General features: G+C 44.4%; 1 protein-coding gene across 16 annotated transcripts in view; it reads left to right on the forward strand.

Moving 5' to 3' along the window:
- BIN1 (bridging integrator 1) overlaps positions 1-25,427 on the forward strand; it is a 100,397-nt gene that overhangs the window by 24,643 nt on the left and 50,327 nt on the right. For 15 of the 16 annotated variants that reach the window (XM_075511240.1, XM_075511242.1, XM_075511247.1 and 12 more), the window contains exon 2: positions 20,125-20,205. In XM_075511240.1, coding sequence (XP_075367355.1) covers positions 20,125-20,205 — 81 coding nt within the window. Of the gene's footprint in view, positions 1-19,810; positions 19,919-20,124; positions 20,206-25,427 lie in introns of those variants that run through there. The other variant, XM_075511250.1, reaches the window with a different exon arrangement.

Consider the following 25,427-nt stretch of genomic DNA (forward strand, 5'->3'; position numbering starts at 1 on the left):
GTGTTCGACCATTGCCTTCCCTGTTCCCCTTCAGCATACATCTGGACTCTGTTCTCTGGGGTTCATTCTCTGGGAATTTAGTTTTCTGAGTCAGTGAACAAAAACCTTACATCACTCTAGTCGTTGAAATCTTAGTTCCCTTCTTTTGGTGGTTCTGCCTCTTCCTTGAGAAAGCAGCAAGAACAGGAACAGAATGGGGAACCACCAGAATAAGGGTGACTGTCAAAACAGAAGTTAATCTCAAGTTAACAATGGAGCAAATCCACTGCAAAGAACTGGGCAAGTGGAAAAGGTTCCTGCTGTATTTCATGTGTGGGACAAGGGAGGACAAACTGACTTGCGCATAATAATCTGGAATAATAAATGCTTAAAATGTTGTCTTTATAGTAAAGATTCAAACGTGGTACTCCCTGTTCCAGAAGCTTTAAAAAAGCTGTTTGGGAGACTGATTATTAGCCAAAGTTGTACATGACTGTCTGGAGACAGTTAATGTTTAAATGAGGCAGGTTTTAAAATGGATAACTTGCCCTGTTAGTTGTAACAAGGCGTTTAAACACATCCTGTTGGATAGCAGCACAAAAGCTTGTCTGTTCCTTTCTTGCTATTTGGATTTCACGTTAAACTCTGTGACGATGATAGTGCAGCAGAGCGAATTGAATGGAGTGCTGGCATTTTAAGAGCTCCACTGGTGAATCTACCTCAAGGTCACAGCTTGGTGCTTTTGTCACTGTGGTGGTGAACTGTTTTTCTTTTGCAGTACAGGAGATGAGCTGGTCTCGGAGCGCACAGCCTGACTGGTTAGCGGATATGCTTATAACGTATCAAATATGAAATAGAAAGTATACTACACTAAGTTTGCTCTTGTTCCAATGCACACAGTCAGCTCTTTGTGTTTACCCTAGAGTGCCATCATGTCTTGCAGCAGCACTGCACAGCCAGCACTGAACAGAAAAGGAGTCTAGCCACCTTCATGTTAAGGCTAACTAGCTGCAAGGCTCTGTGGGTGGCTGGGACATGAGTGTCCATATTGTTGTAGAGTGAGTCCAGGACTAGAGATGTATTAGTGGGTTCCTTAGTCTGACTTCTTAAGTAGATTATGTACTTAAATCCTTCTTGGTCATCCAATGTCGTGCAAGCTGTCTACTGCATGTCAATTTTAACATGTTGAATGTAAAATGAAATGTAAGAGGCTGTGAATGCTCTTAGATATGGGGAGGGCTTCTTTGGTTCAAGCACTGTTTCTGTGCTTGAGAGTTTTGGGTGATGTTTTATGGCTGGCAGCTCCTGTGGTCTGTGTCCTAGGCAGGAAGCATGCTCATACACTATCTCTCAGGTAGTCTGACAAGTTGGTTCATCTGCAGTGGGACAGCTTTGTAGCACCCAGTGGGCCAGATGAAGATGTACAGTGACCTGTTTGACGTGGTAAATCATGAAGGTCTGTAGTCCGTGAAAACATCCTTTTCCCCTGTAATGCAGAGCAAAGAGGGTTTACAGCCTATATTAACCTCAGATAGTTGGATAGAAGCACTCAGATCCACCTTGAATCTGTTGATTTGCCCTAGTATACACAGGACAAATTAAAACCTATGTGACTTAACCTATGTAAGGTGGAATTTCAAGGCACTAGCTCTTGGTACTGCAAAGGGAATCTAGAAAAAGTTCGTGAAATACTGAAATCTTGGCATAAAGACAGATTTAGTCACTGCAGATATTCTTCTGGTGGTGCTTTCACAGCCCACGTTGAGTAATAGAGGGGACTTCACACAGCTGTGCAGATGGTGGTGATATAACTAAGGGTGGGCAACAGTGAATGGGCATGACATCTATTAAACAGCAGGGATGTGGTTAAAGAGTCTTCCTCTGATCCAGAGATGAGCTTGAGTTTTACCTGGACTTGCTCTCCTCTGCCTCCTGGTAACCCTTTGCAAACAAGCTCTTGGGCAAGAGGAGATAAAAGCAACTAGATGCAGTTCTGGCCTTCCTTTTCCCATGAGTGCTGCTACCTATAGAAACAAGTGTGCTTTAACCACAGAAGGTCAGCAAGGCCTTTAGGCTCTGGAGACATCTGATTTTATTGTTAGCCTGTATAACAAGATTAGCACCAAATGACTCACAGAAGAAGTCAGATGGTCTTTAATCTTCTGTAACTGGGTTGGTATGAAGGCATTTTTATTATCATGACAGAATGTGGCTGAAAACTTTGACAAAATCAGGTCCTCGCTGACAAGTGTTTTCTGTAGGAACTCTCAACTTTAATCAAAACTAAACATTGAAAGGGTGTTTTTTTAAACAAAAAGCTGAAAATTCCCCTAGAGAATCCATGAAAATGATTTTGTTGTTGAAGTTTTTGGTGGGAGAGAAAGTGATGCTTTCTTCTTAGCTCTGTGGTGAAGCCAGAGGTGGTCCTGAACTTCCTGACTGGGGGGCAATAGACATCGCAGCTGAAGCTACATGTTATACCAGATTTTCTTCTGGAGGGCAAGTTCCTTTCTGACTCCTGGGTGCTTTCACTCATGTGCTTATAAGTTGCAAGCTGCTAATTATTGCTCCAGCATGAGCACTTAGTGTTCATGATATTAATAAGTAGGTGAATCTCCATAGTAAATGAAATCTCTGCTACATAAAGAGTGTGTGTTACAGCAACAGACATTCCCCTTTCTCTTAACTGCTTCTGTGATCATGGATGGCCTTTATGCCACAAGGGTGGAGGGCACAGCAGAGCTTGCTCCCATTGTAGGAGCAGGGTAGGATTCAGACTAGAATACCTTTATTTTGTCTCTGTTTCAAGCTTCCTGTAACCAACACAACTGGCACAGTCAAAGGAATAAAATCAGAGCCACCCTGCAAATATCAGTTTATATGTCATCTTGAAAATGTTCTGGAGTTTTCCTTATGTTGAAGTGAAGCTAATACCATTTTTTTTTTTTTAATGAGAAACATTAACCTGTGTAAATACCAGGTGGCTTTAGCTTATCAAGTAGTATGATAGGATGGGAAAGGGAGTTGTATTTTAAAAGTGGAGATCCTGGCTTGTTAGTGAAAATGTGGCTGGGGTTAATAATTTCTGGCAAGGTAACTTTACACCTCTCCCCTCTTGTTTATTATCTGGCCATGATAAGTTCATGGTTCTGTGTTGTAATAGTTCAAGAGGCTTAAAAAGGACTTTGATTTGCACAACTTTTGCATGAGGGAACAGAGAAGCCCAGACTCTGATCCCTGGGTTTCCAAAAGGCCCCTTGAACCACTTCTGAAAATGTGCTAAGGACTAAGTCAGCCATGCAGGAAGGGCGAGAACTGCGTGCTTGACTCTTTTTGCAGGAGCAGGGACCACTTATAACTGTGGCACTACTTCTGTGTACCAACTGTATAATAAAAGCGTGTGAGGATGGTGAACAGAAGATCGCAGAGGGAGGCCAGGAGACAGTAGCATGTGTTAGGTTTATGGTTGGACTCGATGATCTTAAAGGTCTTTTCCAACCTATATGATTCTGTGATTCTGTGATTCTGTGATTCTGTCTTAGCAACCTTCATGATTCTGGCTGATACTTGTATCAGTCTTATGATGACAGAGAAGAATTGAAGTAATTACTATGATGTCTGTAGACATGCAGGTGCTTTTTAGTGGATGATCTTCTGGTACTGGATAAACAGAAAGATGATTAGTAATATGGTGGGCAAGAGTGCTCAGGCGCTGGTGGCTGTAGTTCCAGTGATATGCATGGCTAAGGACCACGATGTAGGATATACCTCCCCTCCTTTAGGTACTGCCTAACTTTGCTCCATGCAGAAAACCAAAAATAACATCTGCTTTTCAGTTACTTTACTTTTTCTCTAGGGACTGTTTCTGCTCTGCCTTAAAAGGTCTGTATTGGAAATTTAAAGTCCACAGTGTATAACAAGACCTCCCCTTCTCTGCACCCTTTCATGTCTGAAGTGCAAACAGAAGTGAGGGGGCTGCGTTTTGTCCACAAGCACTGCCACAAACCTGGAATCATTCAGCCAAAAGCAATGGGGTTTGCTCTGGGAGCAAACCCTGAGAATCCACCTGTTTCCCAAAGAATCTTATATTCTCAGAGAGCACTTTAGAGAGATGAAAGACTTGCAGGTGCAAGGCTGCCTCCCTCTCACTCCGTAATAGGATGCGACTGTGGGGACTGGATGGTGAAAAGCCAATGCTGGTTCTTTGCAGCACACTCCTGGGTGATGATGCAGGTGAGCTGAGTGCAGGCTCAGCTTGGTCCACTTGTGTGTGCTGTTCTGCAGACCAGAGGCAGGTGCATTGATTCATATATAACACGTTTTTGTTTTCCATGAGTGATGTAGATCCACTTACAATTTCAAGCCTTTCAGAGTGAGGCTGTAACATGAAGTGGTGGCATGTGGAGGAGGGCTTAGGGAGAGCTGCAGGTTGCTGACAGTTCCTCTGGTTATTAATGGCCACAGCAAGGGCTCGCAGGTTCTGAGAATAGACTCTGCATTTGCTTTAGGAGACAGCTGACAATGATGTTTGGTACAGCAATATGTCTCTGCCTGACTTTTGAGTGACAGTGACACAAACTTGCTCTCCTCACAGCCATGGCTTAAACCTGGTGACATTTACAGCAGGGCTAACTTCTCCAGTCTAAGTTTAGATGGTGATTTTTGTGTTTGTCTGCATGTGTGTGCTTAACAGGATAAAAAAGCAGGAGAGGGCTTCTGCAAATAAAAATGGAACAGGAGTTTTAAACCATGGCTGAATGAACGAGGGAGGCATTCAACCTGCATGGATTCTCATGGTCTGGTTGCTGTGGATCCTTGCTCAAGATATATGAGTTTTGGTTATTACCTACTTTGGCACTTTTGGTTTGCTCTCATGAAATATATGGTAAATATTCATAACTATGGGGCTGTCTGTCTGATGGGGTGTGTGTGGTTTTTTTTTTTTTTTGGGGCAAGCTGCACTTGGAATTGGCTGGTAGCCTTAGCCCCACCTGTGTACAACTAATGACATGTATTGTGGGTGTATGTCCATAAGCCGTCTGGAAATAGCATGTGATCTTAGCTGACTGCTGAGACTTCATTTCTTGCCATGCATCCATATTACTCTTTTAAAAGCTTATTTTAAAAGGTTAATGACCCCCCCGACACACCCCCCCCCCCCCCCCCCCAAGAGAAGAATCCTCCTCCCTGCCACAGCAGAAAGCCCAGGAGAACAGAGCTGGCAACATGCTTCTCGGCTGTGCCTTGAAGGATGAGCAGTGTTGGGGAAGCCTGTTGCTGTCCCTTTCGATCCTCAAGCAAGCAGTGCTGAAGCATAGTGTGAGTGAGAGAGCAGATCCTTGTCCAGTGATGGCTGAGCAAGAGGTGTCCTGAGCTTTGCATAACTTTACGCTTGTTAAATGGTGGTTGAATGGGAACAGCTTGTGGTCACTATCACTTAGAAGCCTATTTCAGATGAATGACCTAAAGGGGAATGGTTTTGTCTCCCACTACAGACCTTTGGTAAGCCTTCATTCTTTCAGGAACATTACTTTCTTCTGATACTGTCTTCTCCAAGGCCTGGTCTGGCAGCAGGTCATATAACCAAATAAAGAGCTGCCTTCTAGACTTGGCCCTGAGGGCTAGGCACTCTGTATCCTCCACTAGATTCATGAAGGATTTGCACCTATGTTCCCCTGGCATTACAGTGAAAAACGGACTATGAAAGCTGGTGGAACTCGACCCTTTGTGAACATCATGAACAACTTATGGGCCATGTGTTTCTGGAGAGTTCACGTGTGACTTCAAACAGTGCTAACAGGGTTACTTAGGCAGAGGGGTCCGCTGGCAAGTGGTGTCCAGAGAGGCCGTCTGCGTAAACCAGATGAACCCATTTCAGAACAACACTAGCATTTAGAAAAGTGGGAAGGAAAGCTCCTGGGTTTGGCTCCTTTTTCATCTAAAGTGAAGGTGCAAATGTACAATCGGGGTCGAGGGACTTGATTGCATCAACCCCTTCAGAACTGCTCCATGACGCCAGCAGTCCACGTATCTTTGCATCTACGTTACCTCGCTTCTGAGTGCCTTGTCAGGAACAATTGGCTACCTGTGATGGGTGGGAAAAGATTTGCTGGAAAGTGTTTTCTTTTACCATTCCTTTTCCTCTCTGTTTCCACTTCCCTCACTCCCTGGTCTTAAAGTTTGCAAAACTACACTTACATAAGCAGTGCTAGCAGTGTTTTACACTGTCACTTGATATTTGTTGAGTGAGCTACATCTTTTGTCTGCAGGAGACTTGGGGATTTTCAGTTCCTTGTGCTTTGCAACCCTTCTGCCCTTTGCTAAGCCAGACACATGGTCCAGATTAATTCTCATTAGTGTGATAATGCATTAGTACTGCAGCAGTTCTGAAGGGTAAAACCCTAGGGTCAGGATCCCACTGTAATCAAACAAATCTGGAACAAGAAAGGCCTCTTGCCTTGAGGTTGCATACAATGACTGATGATGCAAAGCAGACCAAGCTTGCAGCTGTGCTGGTGCTGTAATCTGCAATCCTGGCTGCCTGCATGTGGGATTTTCTGGGGCATGGTGTGCAGGTGCAGGTGTGAGGGAGGAGTTGGTCCATCAGCACTCCTGTGAATGAAAGGTGCACAGCTCTGCTAAGCTGATGAATCTTATTATTTCAGTAGCTAATTATGGGATAGTACCAAAATCCCTAGGTATTCTGTGTGACATCTGTAGAGATATGAGTGATAGATTGGTATTGCCTTTCTTGGAGGACGATGGAATGGGAAACTTTTTTTACTTTCCACACCCCATCAGATTGAAGCGATTTTTTTGAGCCTTTTCATAGTAGCCATGTACCTCCTTAATGTTCTCCTTGAGATCTTTTGCAGCAGTTTTAAATGATCACCCCTGTATTGTTTCATGGGCCTGTTCTAAAGTTGATGAATGTATGGTCCATAGCAGGAATAAAAGCAGTTTGAAGGTCTTTTAACGGACCCCCCTCCAATTGATTTACAGTAACAAAATTTCCTCAGTGTGCCTTTTCCTTCTCCTTTGGGAGTGACAGCTCATGTCCACTTGTTTGTAATATATTCAGCATCTGTCGACACCCTTCCAGCCTGAAGCTGAGCAGAGAGGCTTCTTGTCCAAGGCTGGTAACTGAGCTCTGAGACTGCCATCAGAAATAAAAGCTGCTGAGCTTGAATCAGACCTGGTTATCTGAGAACTGGAAACTGCATGAAGGACAGAAGCGACTGAGTTGATAATTGGGAGCACTTAATGTTTTGCCTTGGCTGGGAGATCTTAATATGAAGGTTTGAGAGAGGATAAGCATGAAAAACTGCTTTCCTTGAATTGCTGCATCCTGTACCCAGTTTAAGGATTTAGCAAACAGTGCTGCTGCTCTAGCATATGAAGGAGCCCTCTCTCTTCTGCTTCCCCCACCTTTTTAAAAAAACAAAAACAAAAAAAGAAAAGCACCCTGAGGTGCTTCTCCCACTCTCTGGCTTCGTATACCAAACTCATAGATACAGACGCTCATGAAACCCTGTTGTCTGATGCAAGTGTGACAGAGCTTCAGCACAGCACCCTTTCTGCCCTGTGGTGGTGATGTCAGCTGAGCTGGGCTCTCTGGGCTGACCTGTACATCTTCTGCCACATAAGAAAAAGATACTTGAGAAGTCTGCACAGCACTGTGTAGAGGACATAGTCATGATCAGCTGGGAAGAGGAGGCAGCTGAACTCCTCATGTCATCTCCTGCTGTCGGAACACATACGTGACTGGTAACATAGGTATAGCATCCCCTTTCACGCTGCCGGTAAATCCGTGCCTGATGTAGGCAGGACAGTGATGTGTGAAAGGGCCCTGTTCTCCACAAATGGCGATATCAAGCGATGTGTCATTTTGTAGTGTAGCTGATATGGGTATGTCAAGTGTCTTTGTGCCCTTCACCTTTGATTTGTGCTTTTCAGAGAAGAGGGTGAAGCAATCTGGATCTGACCTTGGAGTGATGGAAGCATTTGCTGCTGGGCCAGCCAGGTGGTCCTGGCTTAGTCTTTCCATGGTACCTCCCCTATAAAGATCTCCAAGTTCAGTGTCCATCTTGCTGGTAGCTGCTAGAGCAAACCTGCCTGATGTGGATGTGTTCACAGTAGTTGTTGGAAGGAGAGGGCTTGTGCTTGGCAACCTGTTCTTAAACTCTGAAGAAAATCTGGGGACTGGTCAAATGACTTAAAAAACCTGTTGATTTGTTCAGAAATGTCTTTTCACTGTTGACCACTGAGAGGGTGTTACTGTAGGGTTTCTCATGAAAGAAGGCTTCCACATCATCAGTTTTAACAGTCCTTGCAAGCATATTTTGGACTTTTCCTAGGACAGCTAATAAAAGTACAGGATGTACTACTATTGGGGAGCAATTCTATTTGTGACTTTTTTCTTTTTTTTTTTTTTTTTAAATTACTTTTATGTAACATTTTAGGTGGAACATTGTGTTTGTGGTGTAGCTTTTAAATATATCCTAGTGATATGGGGAAGATCTGAGTTTGGGTTTTGGTTTTGTATTGTTTTTCTGTTTGTGTGTTTTTTGTGTTTTTTTTTTTTTTTTTCTTTAAAACTCAGCTGGATACATTCAGAAGTACTAAGAACAAGGGTTTTTTCACTTAAAGTGCTATCTGGAGTAAAAGCAAGGGAATGCATATAGAGCTTGCCTCTTTCTTCAAAGATCTTGTTATTTATAGGCTTTTTGCCAAAGCTGATGCCACAAAAAATTGAATGAGCCCCTGGACTTTGTGTACACTTGAATGTCAACTTTATCTCTTTCCTTAATGAGTCTGTACGAAGCTGGAATTAGCACAGATTACCTGCACAGTACTTCCTGTGCCTTTTTGGTTTCAGAACTGTCATTTGCAGAACAAGCCCTACTGCTGTTTTGTGGAAAGCCAAGAACCGACCCATCAAAGTTGCTGAGATTTAGATGTTGTAGCCCAGTTGTGTGGGAAGTAGCAGTGAGCCTTTGGAATAAGGTAAAGGACTATGAATGTTTTTTAAAGCATCTCTGTACTGGCTGGGTATCTGTACTGCACTCATTGAACTATCTGGATGCCAGCATGCTGTGAATCCTATATAAGACGTATAGAATAAATTGTCTGTTGGTTCAGGTTCCTGATGATAACCTGGGAACTTGGAGAAAGTACTGAAAAAAACCTGACTAGATCAGTAAATGACCTTTCTGCATCAAAGCAAAAAAAATGCCCCCAAAATACCAAACACTACACTGCTTCTTTAACCCATATTTATTGTAATAACGGCAAATTTCAGAAGGCTCTGTGCATTATGCATGTTTTCACAGATCAGATGCTTCTAATGTAGAATGCAAAACTGTTTATAAAGTAGCAGCAGGAAGCTGCAGGGGTGTTGCAGGGTGTAGTGGGCCACTGGAGGCAGGACAGGTAGGTGATAGGTTTAACCTTGGTTTCCTGTCTGCTTGTGTAATGCTTGCCAAATGGCATTGGATATGAGGTACTTGTGTGGTGAAAGATGGGGGGGTAAAAACAACTGTCTTGTAGTAGCCTGCGAGATACTCTTGCTGTAAGTATGAAGTTTTCAGAGAAAGGCGAGATAGAAGGTGTTGGCTAGTTGCTCTCAGAGGGCTCTAGGCAGTGTGGTCGATTAAAGAAGCAAAGGAGTACTCAAGCCGATGCCTAGGAGAGAAGAATATAATGGAAATCAGTCAGCAGACAGCTATTTTGGAACCACCGTAATTCCTGACAAAACCTCAGTTCTCTAGCGGGTACTAGCTAAAATGCAAATTGCAGCAGAGTCTTGTTTTCGATTTTTAAATGCACAAGCCTTGGACAGTTGATTCCCAGTGCTCAGACCTGTAGGCAAGTGGTCTCCCAGGCTTTCCATAAGTAGCAGCCCATAGTTACATGCAAAGAGAGGAAAAAAAAAATGTTAAGACATTTGGAGACTGGAGATTTTAGGCTTCTCAGTGGGTTTTTAACTTACTGTTTTTAATATATGACTGCTTATTTCTAGATCATGAGGATTTGCCAGGTTCTGCCTTCTTTTGGAGAATTTGTCTTTCTGAAACCTGTAAACTGGCTGAATAAAATAAGTAGAAGCACTTTGGACATGAAGTCAGAATTATTCTGTATAACATGCAGGAATATTATGGCTTTGCCTTCCGTAACAGTTTGCATAACCCTTCATGGATTCATCATAGTGTTAATAAATACTGACAAGCTTTCCTCAATGCAGCTGGTATAGTCTGTGGACAGACTAAATTCATAAGATAGTATGTGCATGAGTGAGTTACTACAGGTGTCTAGACTGTTCCTTCTCCAGCATCTTCTGTTAGCTGTCACCTACAGTGGTTCACATGGGTTAGGGCTCTAAAGTCTTGGTGAGATATATACAGAAATATACAAGAACTGTAAATGTGAACATTGTATCAGTGAATATATGTGCGTTTAGAAAACTTGAGTAACACGGGCACCCACACAGTAACCAACTCTTGTAGCACACAGGTTTTTGCCTTAAGATAGGGGAGGAGAGTACCTACACACAGAACCTCAGCTCCCATCTTTGATGTTTGTTCAGACGATAAAGTGTAACTGCTCCAATGTGACTTGAGCTTGCAAAAAAGCATTTTGCCTGTCCTGTAGGCAATATGTGGAAAGGCTACATAGGCAGAATGTCATAGTTTTTGGTGGTGGAGGAGAAACCTCCAACCTGGATAAGTATCCAAGAACGGGGTTTCTGGAATTACTCTTCTGACTTGGGGAGCAGGAAGCAGAATGAGGCTGGCAAAATTACTCTCCATCCTCTGAAGTCCTCATACTTGACCTTTCTGAATAAGGAAATTTCAACTTTTGGAGGAAAATGCTCTGCTCAGGAGGTGGTGGTCCTCAACAGACTCCTTCCTCTAAGAGGGAGGGATTTTGCAAAGAATTTTGTGCCAGCCACGTATGGAGCTTTTAGCCTCTCCCATTGTGCTGCTCCTTTTCTTTCCTCCCTACTTTCTTCCTTTAGTTTACTTGTTCACAATATACTATAGTTAGAGATGGTGTTAGCAGATCCTGGTAAGGAAGGCTTCCCAGAGTGTCTGGCATTAAGGCAGGGAAATGTCAAAGCCCAATTTAGAAAAGCGATTTGATCACAGGGTGGAAATTGAAAGCAAAGTGCTTAGTACCTCCCTCACAAGGAACAGAGTACTGTCAGGAGGGTGAGAATGGGCTGAGGGGGAACCTGCTGCAGGTTCTACTCCAGAAACAAAGAGGCTCTTTATGCTGGTCCTCAGAGATGTTGATCTTGCTGAGACAGGGAGTGGGGTCAGCAGATACTGTTGCAGATGCTGAGCATAGTAGAAACAGAGGAAGAGGTAACCTGAGTAATGACAATCACCCTGGCCTTTATCCTAGTGCAGAAGATGAATTGGGGTTCTGGCCTTGTGTTTGAGGGCTCTTTATCTTGGGCACAGGGCTGTACCCATGGCCATGGCAATTTTGACTTGCAAAGCAAGACAGCGATTCTCCTTGCATAGTATGGGAGCCAGCTGCTTGAGCTCCAGGTGCAGGAACAGCCTGAGATCTGCTAGACTCATAGTCTGGGAGGAATGTGAGTCTCTGGACCTTCGGCACACTTTGCAATTTTGCTACCCCTCTCTTGTGCCACAGCACCATTCCTTATCTTTGGGCTGTCGGCTGGATGTGGCAGACTGACCAGTGTGTAGAGCTAAAGTACCCAGAGCCTTCTCCCTCCCCTTGCTGGCTGTCCTGGGCTGAACAAGTCCGAGCATTAGGCTCAATTCTTCCCATTGTGTTTACCTATGGTCTTAGGACACTTGATAATGATAATGAATACTATGTATAAAGAGGTACTGATTGATAACCAGTACTATGAGTGATGTGAACCCCTTGTTTGATAGCCTGTAACTTGAGAAAAGTGTCCCCAAAGGGAGCCAAGGACAGGAGGAAGCGTCATAAGAGCAAAAGATTTCACAAGCTTGCTCCAATTAGTCTTCATAATGAATATTGCGAAATAATGTAAGTACCTTTACAGAACAGAATGCAAATATGAAAGCGATATCCTCCTTGTAGTAGTATCGATTAACATGTTTCTACATGTTTTTGTTTTTGAGATGTTTCAGTGCAGCAGCTAGCTGAGTCTTTGCATCCATTTATGGTGGATACTAGCTGCCTCGCTCCATGGGGAGAAACTGAGCACAGTAACTTTTATTTGCTTGAGGTCTTGGGTGAAGCACATGGCACAGTTAAGAATAGCTTGTCCCCATAGGGCCATCACTATGGGCTTGTGCCCTGCAGTTGCTTCTAGGAAGGCCTCTGAGTTTGGATTGAGGATGGCAACTGCTATAGAAGAATCTGCTGCAGCCAAACAATCCTCTTTTTATCCTTCATAGAAAAAGGGGAGTCTTCAGCAGTGTATTCAAAGGAAAATGCTGAAATAAAGCAGGCATTCTTAGATGAGCATGGTGCAACATGCAGCTTCAAAGGTGGAACAGGTCCTTTGTGTACCTCCTTCTTGGGGATATTAATCACTACTTATGACTCAGCCATAAGGATAAGCTGACCATTGTTCCAAGCCATGAGACTTGAAAAAAGTCCTGCACCTGCTGTGCTTATTTTTACATCTTGTCTTACACCTGGCATGATCAGAAAGTGGTATATTCTTAAGATGCTAATTTCAGCCTGGTGAAACTTGTTGCCGTGAACTCCCTCTGAGCCCATTATGGGGAAGCGGGTTTCTCCAGAAAATAATTCAGAATGGGAAAGTGGAGCTCCTGGTTTTTTTTCCCTATTGACTACAGAGTGCGGGAGAAGGATGAACCCTGTAAGGCAACCCAATGTGACCACGCCGAGTCATGTTAAACTCGAGAGGTGTGTCCTGAAGGTGCAGGTCATGGTGAGGTTGCTCTTTAGTAGCTGTCAGAGGCAGATATTTGAGTTGAGCCTTCAAGGCAATGCAGTGTGACTCTTGCTTCTACAGAAATTCTGCAATATAGTGCCATTTGGGGAAGGTGGCAGTGATAGTGTGTTTCTTTGATAGGCTATACGTGCCATTATTATCTAGTCAGGCTTGGACGTATGTTACATTTCTGACTGTGATATGGAGGAAGGAGTGAGGTCTTTTTGGGGAGGATATTTGTTCAGAGACAAAGTGATTGACCTTCTGTTGCTGTCATCTTCAGGATTTGGGAAGACTAGCTTTGGAAGAGCCTTACAAGGTCCATCCCCTATGTGGAGTGGGATCAGTCTGGCTTAAATCACACTTGAGATGCTTATCTAACTTTTAAAAAAGTCTTTCATTAGCAAAGGATCTTCATGCAATCTATTCTAATGATTTAAATTCTTCACTGTTAGCATATTTTTGGGGGATGCTCTGAGACTTCAACGCTGCAATGTGACCAGAAAATTATATATTTAGTTGTTTGGGTTTTTTTCCCTAGTCAGATTGGGTTTTAGAATACGGCTAAGCATGCAAACTCTCACATACTTCAACTAGAGGGGCACCAGTGATAATCAACGTCAATGTGCCTTGAGCTGAGCACTCAAAACTGGTCATCTCATCTCTCTGTACCTCTCTTTCCCATTTGCCAGCTGGGGATTGCCAGGGATAAATTTGGTAACTCTGTGATATGCTGAACAAACACTCCTCTTTACAGCTGGATGGATGTGACATTGGGCAGGGATTTTTCAGGTCATTCAGGAAGTCTCTAACAAAATGCAGTATTGAACCCTGATTTCCCAACTCTTAGCCCAGTAGTGATTAGCCCTGTCTTTGCAGGATCTATTGAACCTTGCCAGCAAGTAAGAAGCAAACAAGAACCGCTCTGTCTGTGCCAAGTGTGACATTGCCCTTTCCCATCTTCCAGTGATCCGAGGGTCTTGCCGATTGCTCAGCCACGGGAATAATTTTCTCAATTTAAAATGAAGTGTTAATATGTTTGGAGTTTCTTCCTTTCCACCCCCATCTTCCTTTGTCCAGTTGTTTCAAAGAAAGACTTAATTGTGCCAGGCTTGCATGAGGAAAGCCAGGCTGTCCCCAAAACCAGCCTAGAGGCAGGCGCGGAGGGCAGGAGGATGTGCCCTGCTCCCAGAGAGGGTCAGAGGGGGAGCAGGACTCCCGCTGCTGCTCTTGTTTTTCTCCCCAAGTCTGAGTGCAAAAACCAAATTATTCCATGAGCACAAATCTGCTTCGTTGAGCAAGTCACATTTCGTTTGGGCAGAGAAGAAACCAGGCTTAAAGCTTATGAAACTTCCTTTGTTTGTACTTTATTAAGTTACGTGGCTTTGTGCTTTCCATCTGACTTGGACACTTTTCTTCTCCCCCTCTTCCGAGTATAATGTCTTCCATGGAAGAATAGGCAGCGGCCCGAGATCAAAGATTTATTTGTTCTGTTTCTAGTTGACCCATTGGCACATGCCAATTTGTTGCAATTCAAAATTAGTCACAGTGTTTACTGGCTCTGTGCCTAGTTGGTAGTTGGAGATAATGCACTAGAGTTGGCACATACTGTGCAAGTCAGAGGCATTGTTTATGAGGGGTGGAGAGGTCAGGATATGGAGTGATTTAGGAGCATTAGGCCCATATCAGTAAGATGTAACCACAGCCCCTTCTCTGATACAGCGGGGAGTAAAATGTGGACCTGCAGGGCTCAAGTTGTGTCTGCTCTGGCTGTGGGCTTAATGACTGTCCCTTCATCAGGGCCGGACCACCCTAAATCAGATGTTTCAGATGCAGATTTAGATCCTTTTGGGATCCACAAGCTGCGTTTATTTTTTTGCCTTCCTACTCATCACCTGCATTCTCTAAACTGGTCTTTGGCCTGGGTGACCCATATGCCATGAAAAGTAGAGTTTTATTAGGTTACTGGTTCACATAATGGGTCTACATGGTGTTTGCTGAGAATATTTGGGTTTTCAGGGCTTTTGTTGTGGCAATGATATTTCAGAAAAGAGCGAAGGAAGGTGCTGAGTGAGAACTGTGGATGCATTAAGCAGCTGGTGTATATTTCTCTATTGGAAAGTGTAAATGTGAATCTCTTACAGTTACTTTTTAGAGCAAAGCAGAACTGCATTTTAGTTGATCTGATACTGCTTCTTGATGTTAGCTGCTGCTGCACCACCAGCAAATGTTTGTCCTTAATGGTGACTGCTGCTCTACATCGGAGAGTTTGGTGGACACAGAGCTGATCTCCAGGTCTCCATTTACTTCATGTCGAGTGCTCAAAGCAGAGCATGGGAGACCCTGTGCTAAGCAGTGCAGGGGTTGCCCTTTGAGAATGCTTCCTCCCTTACACCTGGAAAAAAGAGGGTAAACCGCAGCCAGATGAGATGCTTCCTTTTGAGTCCTACAAAGCTGTGATGTTTAGGTGATGCTCAGTCATCCTGTGAATCTTACAGTCTTGCTTTTGAGAAAAACCTGCAGCTCGGATTTCCATAAGCAAACTTTCCATTTTGCTGGGAAAAGTTGCTGTTTTTAAAGGTTATTTCATGCCTTTACTTCTCTGACCATTGCTAGCAGAATGCCAGATTTCTGATACAGAGGATTTCCAGATTTCTCTGTCATTTCTTCTGTTATATCAGTTCTCAAAGTATATAAATTCAAAGCGTCCTGCATATAGTTCTGTCTGCAACAGCAGATTACAAATACATCCATGATATGAGAGGAATGTGATCATTTACTTATTTGTTAATAGCATCTTGCTTCCTAGGATCTTAAAGTGCTTTTAAAACTTCAGTCAAACTCTGAATCTCCTTGACCTTGTTGCATTTATTCAAATGCAGGGAAAACTGAGGCTCCATGCGTGGAATTTGGCTTGTTTGGAGATGCTGCAGTAGCTGGTCAGGTGCCTGTGGTCCTAGTTTGAGAAAACGCAGAGCACCTGCAGATCTAGCTAACTGTTGCAAGAGACCTGGTTTCTGAGCAACACTGGAAAATGGTGTTTAAGTGTCCAAATATGTCCCATGCCTGAGGCCAAAAACGTTGGCTGGGATGACATCCCCATCCTGTCATAGTGAATCCATAGTGAGCCAAGACTGGAACCCACAGCAATGCTGGAGCCCCCTCTGAAATCCATCCCACAAGGTGTTTTGTGGAATTCATACGAAGTATTCCCTCCTTCACCCTAGCTTGCACCGTCTTGAAATGGTCCCTATCCTTATGCAGGGCCAGAGTTCTTGGGTCAAGGGCAGACCAAGGAGCCTAGCCAATGGTTGCTTCTTAATCTTTTAAATGCCAGATCCATGCCCGCCTGCCCAGTGTGGTTTGCCTCCAGGCAGCAGGTGACAGATCACACCATTTCTGATCCTCCCTGAGATTTGGGAGCTGCAGCGGGGTCCTGACTCTTACCCTGGTAAATCTGCTCCATTAATAGCTACCAAAGAGCCTGAATTTTCCATCTGAACTTTATCTGGCTTTGCAGCAAGCTGGAGGATTAAAGACTGTCGCAGGGGAAGGGAGGGAGCAGCCGCGGCTCACCCGGAATAGCCTGACCTATGACGGCACATACCAACCTGGGGAGGGGAGTTGTCCTGTGAGCTCACGGGTTATTAGCAGTGAGCACAGACATGCCTGCAGTCAGCAGCACACCCAGGGCCATCTGCTCCATCCCTGGCTGGTTTAGGGGGTCCAGAGGGATTTGTTAGAGCCATACAGGCAAGCTGTACTTTGTTGGGAGAGCTGGGAGCAGGCTTGAGGGCCAGCCTTGTGGAGCCATCATTTTATACTGCTCAAATGACCTTAGGGTTTGACCTCTGGGCTGTTTGTATGGGGCAGATCTGTTTTTGAGGGAGAGTGGTATGAGAAGATAACCCCTGCCCTGCTGCATCCCGAGGCTGTTGTGTCTCTGCTGTGTCACAGCAAGTAATAAAGGTATCGGAGTGGGCTGTATGGCTGGGACTCACCTAAGGGCCAGCAGGCTTGGGGCACAAGCCTTCATCTACCAGATGGGGGAAGAGTGTAGGAAGCAAGAGCAGGCTTTTTGGTGTAGCCAGGGATTCACTTCTCACAGCCTCTCTCTTGTAATTGGTTTTGTTTTCCTTGCCTTGTTCCTCTGCTGGTATCCCCAAGTCCTTTGTTTCACCTGTCCCATGTCACTACTGTGGAAAAATGCAAGGTTTCTTATTATTTCCTCCCCCCTCATTCAGAGCTGCTCCTCAGCTGAGCATTGGTGTTGCAGCAGGAGTTTCTTCCTTAGAGATAGGCTGTGAGTTAAAGACCTTTCCAGTGCCCATCATTTTGCAGGACTTGTGCAGAGCACTTCAGCATAGTGGAACAGGATCTTCCCAGCTTGCTGGATGATCCCAGACTCAGTGTGCTTGTCCCCAGAGGAGCAGTGGAACTGCAGATTAACTTATTGGACACGTGGGAAGCAGGGCACAGCCACCACAATGAATAGTCTATGGGTGCTGCTCAGTGTTTTACACCAGGAAGCACTGAGGCTGTTCTAAACCTTTGACCCTGGCAACATACTCCAGATTCCTCCCAGTTAAAGGTCTCCTTCCCTCCCCTCCAGGCCTGAAAGCATTCGTCTCCTGACTAGCCAGACAGATGCATTGCCCCATAAAAAGCTCCTTTGTATCCCCAACAATTCTATTGATCTGCACACTGGGAACATCATTCTGCTTTGGAATTTGCAGCTTGCATACTTGCATACCCATGGGTGATGGGTGCTACTGGCATTATGGCTCTTTGGACATCTAGGAAGTCACCCAGCAGGTGGGAAATCCATGCTCTGTAGATCTAGTAGCCTAGGGGAGTACAACTGAACACAGGGCCTTTAAGCAGCATTCTTTCCGGAAGAGGTTCACCATACCACCTCATGAGAAAGATGAGGCCATACTGAATCCTTCTCTCCTGCTGGCGTGGCAGAGAAATGTGTAGCCTCAGCAGCAGTGTTGCTGTGGCATGCACTCCCCCTTCACTGGAGCAGATGAGGAAAGGAGGCACCAGTGGCTGGTGCACAGGACTCTCCCTGTCCAACCAATGTTGCTGCTTTTGCTCTCCAACAAGCTCTTCTGTGCCAAGGGTTTGAGAGGAAGAAGGGAATATTCAGGCTCTCTACGTCCTGCTGCTTAGACAGGTTTACCAAGCACGTTAGGTGCTTGTAGCTGCAGTGTTTGCTGCTGTTGCTTGAGCTGTAGAAAGTTGTGCTTCTAACTCTGGAGGTTTTCGGTTCAGCTCTTGGTCACAAAGAGGGCAGTCTTCATCTGTATGTGTCCTTTCCCCCCCTTTTGCTGACACTGAATACCTCTGATTCCTGGAGGTGAAGAGAGGCCGTTAAACAGAGGGAGAATGAAAAACAGTGATTCCCTCCTAGATATTCAATCCCAGCCTAAATAAGGGGATTTATGAGCCGGGTGCTGAATGGCTGCACTGATTTATTGTGTCTAGAGCTAGAGTCAGTTATTGTTGTCAGGGGTGAGCTGGGAATATGCATGCTTTATATGGGGGAGAGGGGAACTGAGATTAGACAAATAGACATAACACAAATTTCTTCTACCTTGGCTGTGCAAAAAGATGAGAATGGGCCAGTAGGTGCACTGGCAGTTGACTAGATGATCGTTGTAGGTCCCTTCCAACTGAAAATACTCTATTCTATTGTACAACCTGTTGCATAGACCTTCTCAATGCCATTTTGGGGAGAAAACATGAAAGTCTAATCCCTGCCCTGCAGAGGAAAAATCCTCCTTACGTTCTCTGAGAAGATCCATGGGTAGCAAAGGGAGCTGGAGAAAGCTGGTTTGGGTGGCTGTCATGGCTACCTGGCAGTTCCTCAGAGTGGCTGGTCGGGAAGCACTTACTAGTGGCCTTCCTGTAGACCTGATGGCAGTAACATGCACCTGCTTTTCCATCTTGACCCTCTTCTCTCAAGCGTGACTGAACATGATGGCTGAGACCTGTGGCTAAAGGACTGCTCTGCTCAAGCAGAGCAAGAGAGACTTCAGCTTTCCAGTGCTTTCTGCCTCTTGGGCAGTCATGCTTTTGCCAGACAGGGCTCACTTGCTTTTTGAGGTGTTCCTTCAGCATCCTTTCTAGCCTGCCTCTGGCTCCCCAGAACCTCCTGTGACTGAGGACTGGGTGGGCTTTTCTCTGTTTTTACTGGCCCTGCGAGACAAAGCTCTTTTTTTTTGTTGTTATTGTTGTTTGTTTGGCATGATCAGGTTTTATTTTCCATTAACAAAGATCTTGTAATTGAGCTTAACCAGCTATAGTTTACATCCGTGTCTCCCTGCTGCTGGAGTTGCTTGGGGCGTGACAAATAACTGCTGCCTTCCTCCACAGTTGCAGTTTGCCCAGCCCTCTTGTGACGGACCTATTTTCCTGCCCAGAAAATGAAGTGCTTTGTTCAAAGCCTGGGAGCGATCCACTTAGCTGCATGGAGAGATCATTAAGAGAGAAGTGTGATAAGGGAAGTAGTCTGATAAGGATTTTTTTTTTTACAGGCTGCGGGGAGCTGTGCTGTGCAGGGAGGCAATGAGAGGAACAGGGCTGGCTGCTGACAGTCTCAGACTGTCACTTGGCACTTGAGTGGCACTTGGACTGTCACGTGGATGCATGGTGTAAGGTCCCCAGTTGTTCTCAACAGCCAGCTCCTGCCAAGCATGTGCATAGTGAGAAAAGGTAGAAAGAAGGTGGGACTTCCACTGCTCCAGCCACCTTCTCTCTCTAAGGAGGTGTCTGCATGGATTTCTGTGTTTGAGGACAGTCCAGCTGTTCTGGGAGCAAAAAAACCCACCCTGTCTGGACCAGAGACTAGTGTTATATCAGGATAAGTGTAACCACGCAACACAAGGCATATTAGGGATGTGGTTTGTGTCTTGCTGGTCCAGGAGATAAACAACGGGATTGCTATTGCCTTGTCTGCAAAAAGCATTAGACCAGTGAGGGACAAACCTCAGTCATGCTCTTCAGTACAGCAAAGCATAAGATGTCTGAGTTCATCCTGATTCGTCTGTAGTCCTTTTTCAAACTATGACTGTGTGGAGAAATATTCCAGAAATTATGAGTGCAAGAATAAGGGAGACTTTTTAACTTTACTTCTTTCAGCCTCTTGAGCAGAAACTTGCAACTGTTTCTTTGTCTCTGCTTTGCTATATTTATGTTTGAAGTCTCCTGTCTTTCTCCTCTTTCTGCAGGTCCTTCAGAAGCTTGGGAAAGCAGATGAAACAAAAGATGAGCAGTTCGAACAGTGCGTGCAGAACTTCAACAAACAGCTGGTAAGATAATTGGCGATATGTAATTACAACCTGGGTTTCAGTATTAGCTTCCAGTCATCTGCTGCAATGTGCAATTAAAGCGCATTAAATTAAACTATGCCATAGGCATATCGCAGTGACCCACAACTCGTAGCTGTTCACTTATGAGAAATTACACTGTGTCTTCCAGTGTCCCTGTCATGGAGTCAGTGAGAGAGTATGCTGAAAAATAATACTTGTTCTGGACCCAAGTTTAGGAAAAGAAATACCTCAACCAGGACAATTCCTTCAGTTAGCAGCTGCTTTGTAATGTAACTTTTCCTGCTGGGCTGGAAGCAGAGACATGAGAGCAACATTGTGTCTCTGAAAGATGGATAGGATGAGAAACAGATTAGAAATCAAAAATAAAATGGAACAAGGCAGATTCAGTTTCCTAAGTGCAGCAGAGGGCAAAAGAGACAAAGAAAGCAAATGATGAAAAGGGAACATCCTTCCATGGCTAAGATCTAAATCTAACTTCCTCCCCACCCTTGCACAATCACTGTGTCGGGCCTGAGTCATTATTCTTTCGCTTGTCAGCTTCATCCCTGTATTTTAGTGCAGAAAAATATTTTAACAGTGTAGCAATTTTCCCCCCACCCTCCTACTTAAACAGCAGTCGGTTTGTATCTTGAACTGGGTGTGTTAGGGTTTTTTGGGGTTTTTTTTTGTTGTTGTGTGTTGGTTTTTGTGGTTTGTTTTTTCCTGTTGTTGGGGTTTTTTTGTTTTGTTTGTGTGGTTGCCTTTTTTTTTTTTTTTTTTTTTAATCTGGAGCTTTCAGTCACCCAGAGGAGGGAAACCATCAGTTATCCCAGGGTATTTGCACCATAGTGCTTGGTGTTAAGAAAAATGTTGTTTCTGTTTCATGGCAGGAAATGCATGCCACACCAAAGCTCAGGTGGTGCTGAAGATATCTTCTAGCCCCTTTGTGCCCTGACATATTTAGGACCTTTTTCTGGAGCTGTTAGCAGCAGCTGAATCGTGTTTGTTAAGACTCAGCAGATGTGGTTATGTGTCACAAAACCAGCTGAGAAGGGATTTGCCACAGCTGAATATAATGAAAATCTTTCAGTCTGACTTTGACTTATGTCTAACCGGAGCTGACTGCAGATTCCTGGAGACTAATGCTCATTCTCTTGGCAGAGATAGTAGCTGTTTCTCCAGAAGTTCATGCAACATCTCTAGCATGTCCACCAATGATATTATCTTGTACTCAGAGGAATGCAGTTTGGCTTCTTTCTGATGACATGACATTACCAGGTGTGACTTTTCCGTATCATCTTTAAGCATCAGCAATCAGGAAACAGCCTTTTTGAAGGAGAAATACTGAAAAACTGAAATCCAGACTTCTTGATCTGGCTGTCTGGGACGGCTTTATCAATTTCCAAAGCCACGAGTTCCAGTGGTGCACAGAGAAGCCTGTTAAAGAAGCACTGCCTCTGTACCCCTTACAGCTGAATTTATTTTCCTGTCTTGCAGGGGCAGGCCATGAACTAAATTCTCCAAATAATTTATCAAAGGAGCTGGAGACTGCATTTGCTGCTTGGGGTCTGTTGGTTTTGCTTTGGCCCTCATATCAGTTTCCCTATTACTAAAATAAATGCAAACAATGCCTGTTTTACAGGGCAAACCATAAATGTGAGTTAGCTGGATTGTTAGGATATCCAGGTTGAGGAGTTATTATGATGCCAAGCAGACTGGGGAAAAAACTTCAACTACATGTGCATATATACACACTTGGTTTTATATGTATGATATGTGTGTGTAGTATAGCTATGTGTGAGATTTCTATGGCTTTTCCTTACAAATTCCACTCCAGTGGGAAATGGAAGTCTGGAGGAAAGCTGATCTTTTCTTGCAGGCTTGTGACAGAACAGCTCTCCTGTGGAACTGGCTGGGGTGTGACCAGGCAGTGGCCTTGTTTGCTGCTTGATTAGAAACTCCTCTGACTCTAATGACTGTGTTAGGCCACTTTGACACATGTTCCCATGCGTGGGCTGTTGATGAATGGAGAGCAGGTCTAAAAATCACTTACTCATTTTTAACCAAGGCGTCTTGTGCTGTTCTCAAATGGTGGTTGAGTGGACATTTGGGAAAGCATTGCACTTCCCAGCTCTCTGTCCATTCAGGCTCATATAAGAGCACCACTCTGAGGTCTCTGAACGGTAGGAACTTTTTAGCTTAGACAGATGGATTTCCTGTGTGACAAATGAGCTGGACATAACCATGCATCTGCAGGGCTACAGGGCTCGCCTGTGTCTCTCGAAGGCTTGACAAGCAGCACAACTGGCCCTCATATTAGGCCCTCATATTACTCCCTCATAACAGATTATCTTTGGCAATTAACCTCCCCAAAAGTTCATTTGAAGGCTCCCCCCTCCTTCCCTTTCCCAGTGTCACTTGTGTTCAGGCACCGGCACAAGGGTCTGTCCTGGAAACTGTCCTTGCAGACCTGGGAGCAAGAGGCCTGCTGCAAAGGTGCAACACAGCCCTTGCCCGAGGTGTGCCAGGCTTTGGCTTCTCTTCCCCTGCATTTGAAATATTTGTTGGAGAAACAGAGAGTGAGAGGCTGGTGGCAGCCCTTACACCTGGCACCGCTCTGTTTCTGCCTGGCAGAGCAGCTAGGTTTTGATATCCTTCATGAGCTGTCACTTGTGTGGAAGTTCTGGGTTGGTTTACAGTGTTTCACACCAAACGCATGAGAGACAAGCTGCTGCTGGCACAGGCTGCATCCATCTCTGCCCATACCCCATGGTGTTCAGCACAGCCTCAGCCTGCAGGGCAGGCAGTGTGGACTTAATCTTTGCTCTTGCAGTGGACCATTACAGTCAGTAGCTCAGAGAGAGACTTTCTGTCCAGGCAAGAACCCTTCACACCCAGCAGTTTGCATTTCAGCCCTGTGTAGCAAAACAGTTTTAACAGCTTGCCTGGTACCCCAGGGTGGGAGCTTCTCACCAGTTCTTCATGCTTTGTGTCTTAACAGCTCTGAAGTTTTACTGAGTGGGAGGTTATCTGGAGCTGTTGTTTCAGTGCTTCCCCTCCCCCCCCCCCCCAATTCTACAGTCTGCTCTTCCAGCCCTATATTAATCTAATCTGGAACAGGATGTTACCTGTCCCTCTCAGGTGTAGAACATCCCTGCTGGTAATAAAAATCCTTCCCATTGGAACTGCAAAACCAGGGAAGTTATGGAAAGAAGGGGACACAATCTAATGTTAGGATGAAAGAATTTCTTGTGAAGATTGGGGAAAAAAGGGTTTTAGGAAACCTGTCTAGTACCAAGAAACAGCTCTACAGAAGATTGCATACTTACCTAGTGCTCAGTGAAAGGTATTGTAAAAAACAACCCCCCAATAAAACAAGAAACCACTCTTGTGTTTTAATTTAACAGAGCTGTAAGTAATAGGTGGTTCATTGGGTCTTTGGAGAGAGAACTCTTCCAGCCTCCCAAGCATAGCACTTCTATTTATGCATCTTCCTGTACACACTGTCCTTCATATTATACCTGGTTGTGTTATAGGCTCACAGGGTTGAATAATACTGTGATTGCAAGTATGGCAAAATGTGCCCAAACAAGATGACACTTGTGTGTTTGAGTAGAACAACTTATTGTGGTCACTTCTACATCAAGACACAGTGTTATAGTCCCTGTGCAAAGGTTTTAAGTCCGTTTATTAGTGCAGGGATGAGTAGTGAGTATGGGGTTCAGGATTGGCACTGATCTTCAAATTTTTGTCCTAGCTTTATTTTCCTTTTGTGGAGTTTTATTACTCTGATATATATATACACACATACTGGCTTTTTTTTTTTTTACATTCTTGCAATTTAAAAATTACTATAATATTAGATTTTTAAACATCTTTATATTCAACCATACCTCTAACTTCCTGCACACCCTTAAACCTACTGCTCCTCAATAACTGGGAAGTGGATTAATTTTCCAGATCCCAGTTTAACTCTCTTCCCTACTTTTTTTTTTTACCTCTGAGGTTAGGAAGCATCTTTTAAATGTGCACTCAAAGATGTTGAAGGCTTCTGTTCTATACAGTATTTGACAGTGTCTAACTGCGTTGCGAGACGTGTTTATGCAGAATAGTGGCTGTACTTGACAGCTTGCTATAGCCTGCTTGAAGAAAGCAGGTGCTGCGTGCACAGAGAGAAAGCAGTTGCCAAAGTTTCTTGGGAAAGCATTAATGCTTAAAATAATAAAAAGAAACCCTTGTAGCAAGTGAGGGAGCTGCTTTACTGGTGGACAAGAAATAAAGCAATGGAAATGCCAAAGAGGGACTTGGATGGGAATTCCAGGTGCCCAGGGGAGCTGGGGAAACAGGATTCATGCCAAAACTCTGAACATGGCCCTCTCTGAAAATCTTTCTGCCTGCAGATCTTACAGGCTGTAAAGTCTATTCACACTCCCTGGCAGGCTTGGTACTTTTAGGAGGCTTAGGTAACCCCATAGTCACGGAGATCAGCTGTAAACCTGACTTTAAACATCAGCAAGGGGTGACTAAGAAAGACCACTCCAGCTGCAGGATGCAGCACTGTGTATTGGCTGACTGCATGTCACGGCAAGACAAGTGGTGTTGAGGATGCCTGGAGAATGCAGAAGGCTAGTTGTACATTGCTGCAATTGCACATTCCAGTATTTGGGCCCTTGACTTGCAGGTTTTTCAGGTGGTCTATCTAAAAATCTTGATTTGATGTTTAATTGTGATGCCGGTGTACCTCGCAGAGGATCCTTTTGTCCTTGTGACTTTGGGACTGGGTATCAACACTTGAAGAGTTCACGAGTCTGGGTTCTGTTATGTGCTGCTTTGGCAGGACTCGGGCAAGTATGGGCACAATTTTAGAGGTGTGTTCTGATTTTAGATGCTATAATTTTGAGAGTTACAGTTCTAGACATTGCAGTGCCCAAGTGTGTGGTGGGCAAGTTCTGCAGAGGACCTTCCCTGCCAATTAGTTTCTGGTAACCTCAAAGTTGTGTGTTCAAATTTAGTCATTTTTAAAAATGATACAGCTGTAGGATGGTAATGTATCCATTTGAGGGATTTTGTATGATAATTTCTTCTGTGCCATTTCCTCTTGTGTTCTGACATCTGATCTTGCCAGTTCCAGTCTGTGATTCCTAGCATATGGACCAATTCTAGGCAGATAGCACTGCTTTCCCCTAAGCCTTTCTTGCTTCCTGCCTCAGGCACAAGCAAAC

Source organism: Mycteria americana, chromosome 9 (assembly GCF_035582795.1).
Source record: "Mycteria americana isolate JAX WOST 10 ecotype Jacksonville Zoo and Gardens chromosome 9, USCA_MyAme_1.0, whole genome shotgun sequence".
NCBI classification, from domain to species: domain Eukaryota; kingdom Metazoa; phylum Chordata; class Aves; order Ciconiiformes; family Ciconiidae; genus Mycteria; species Mycteria americana.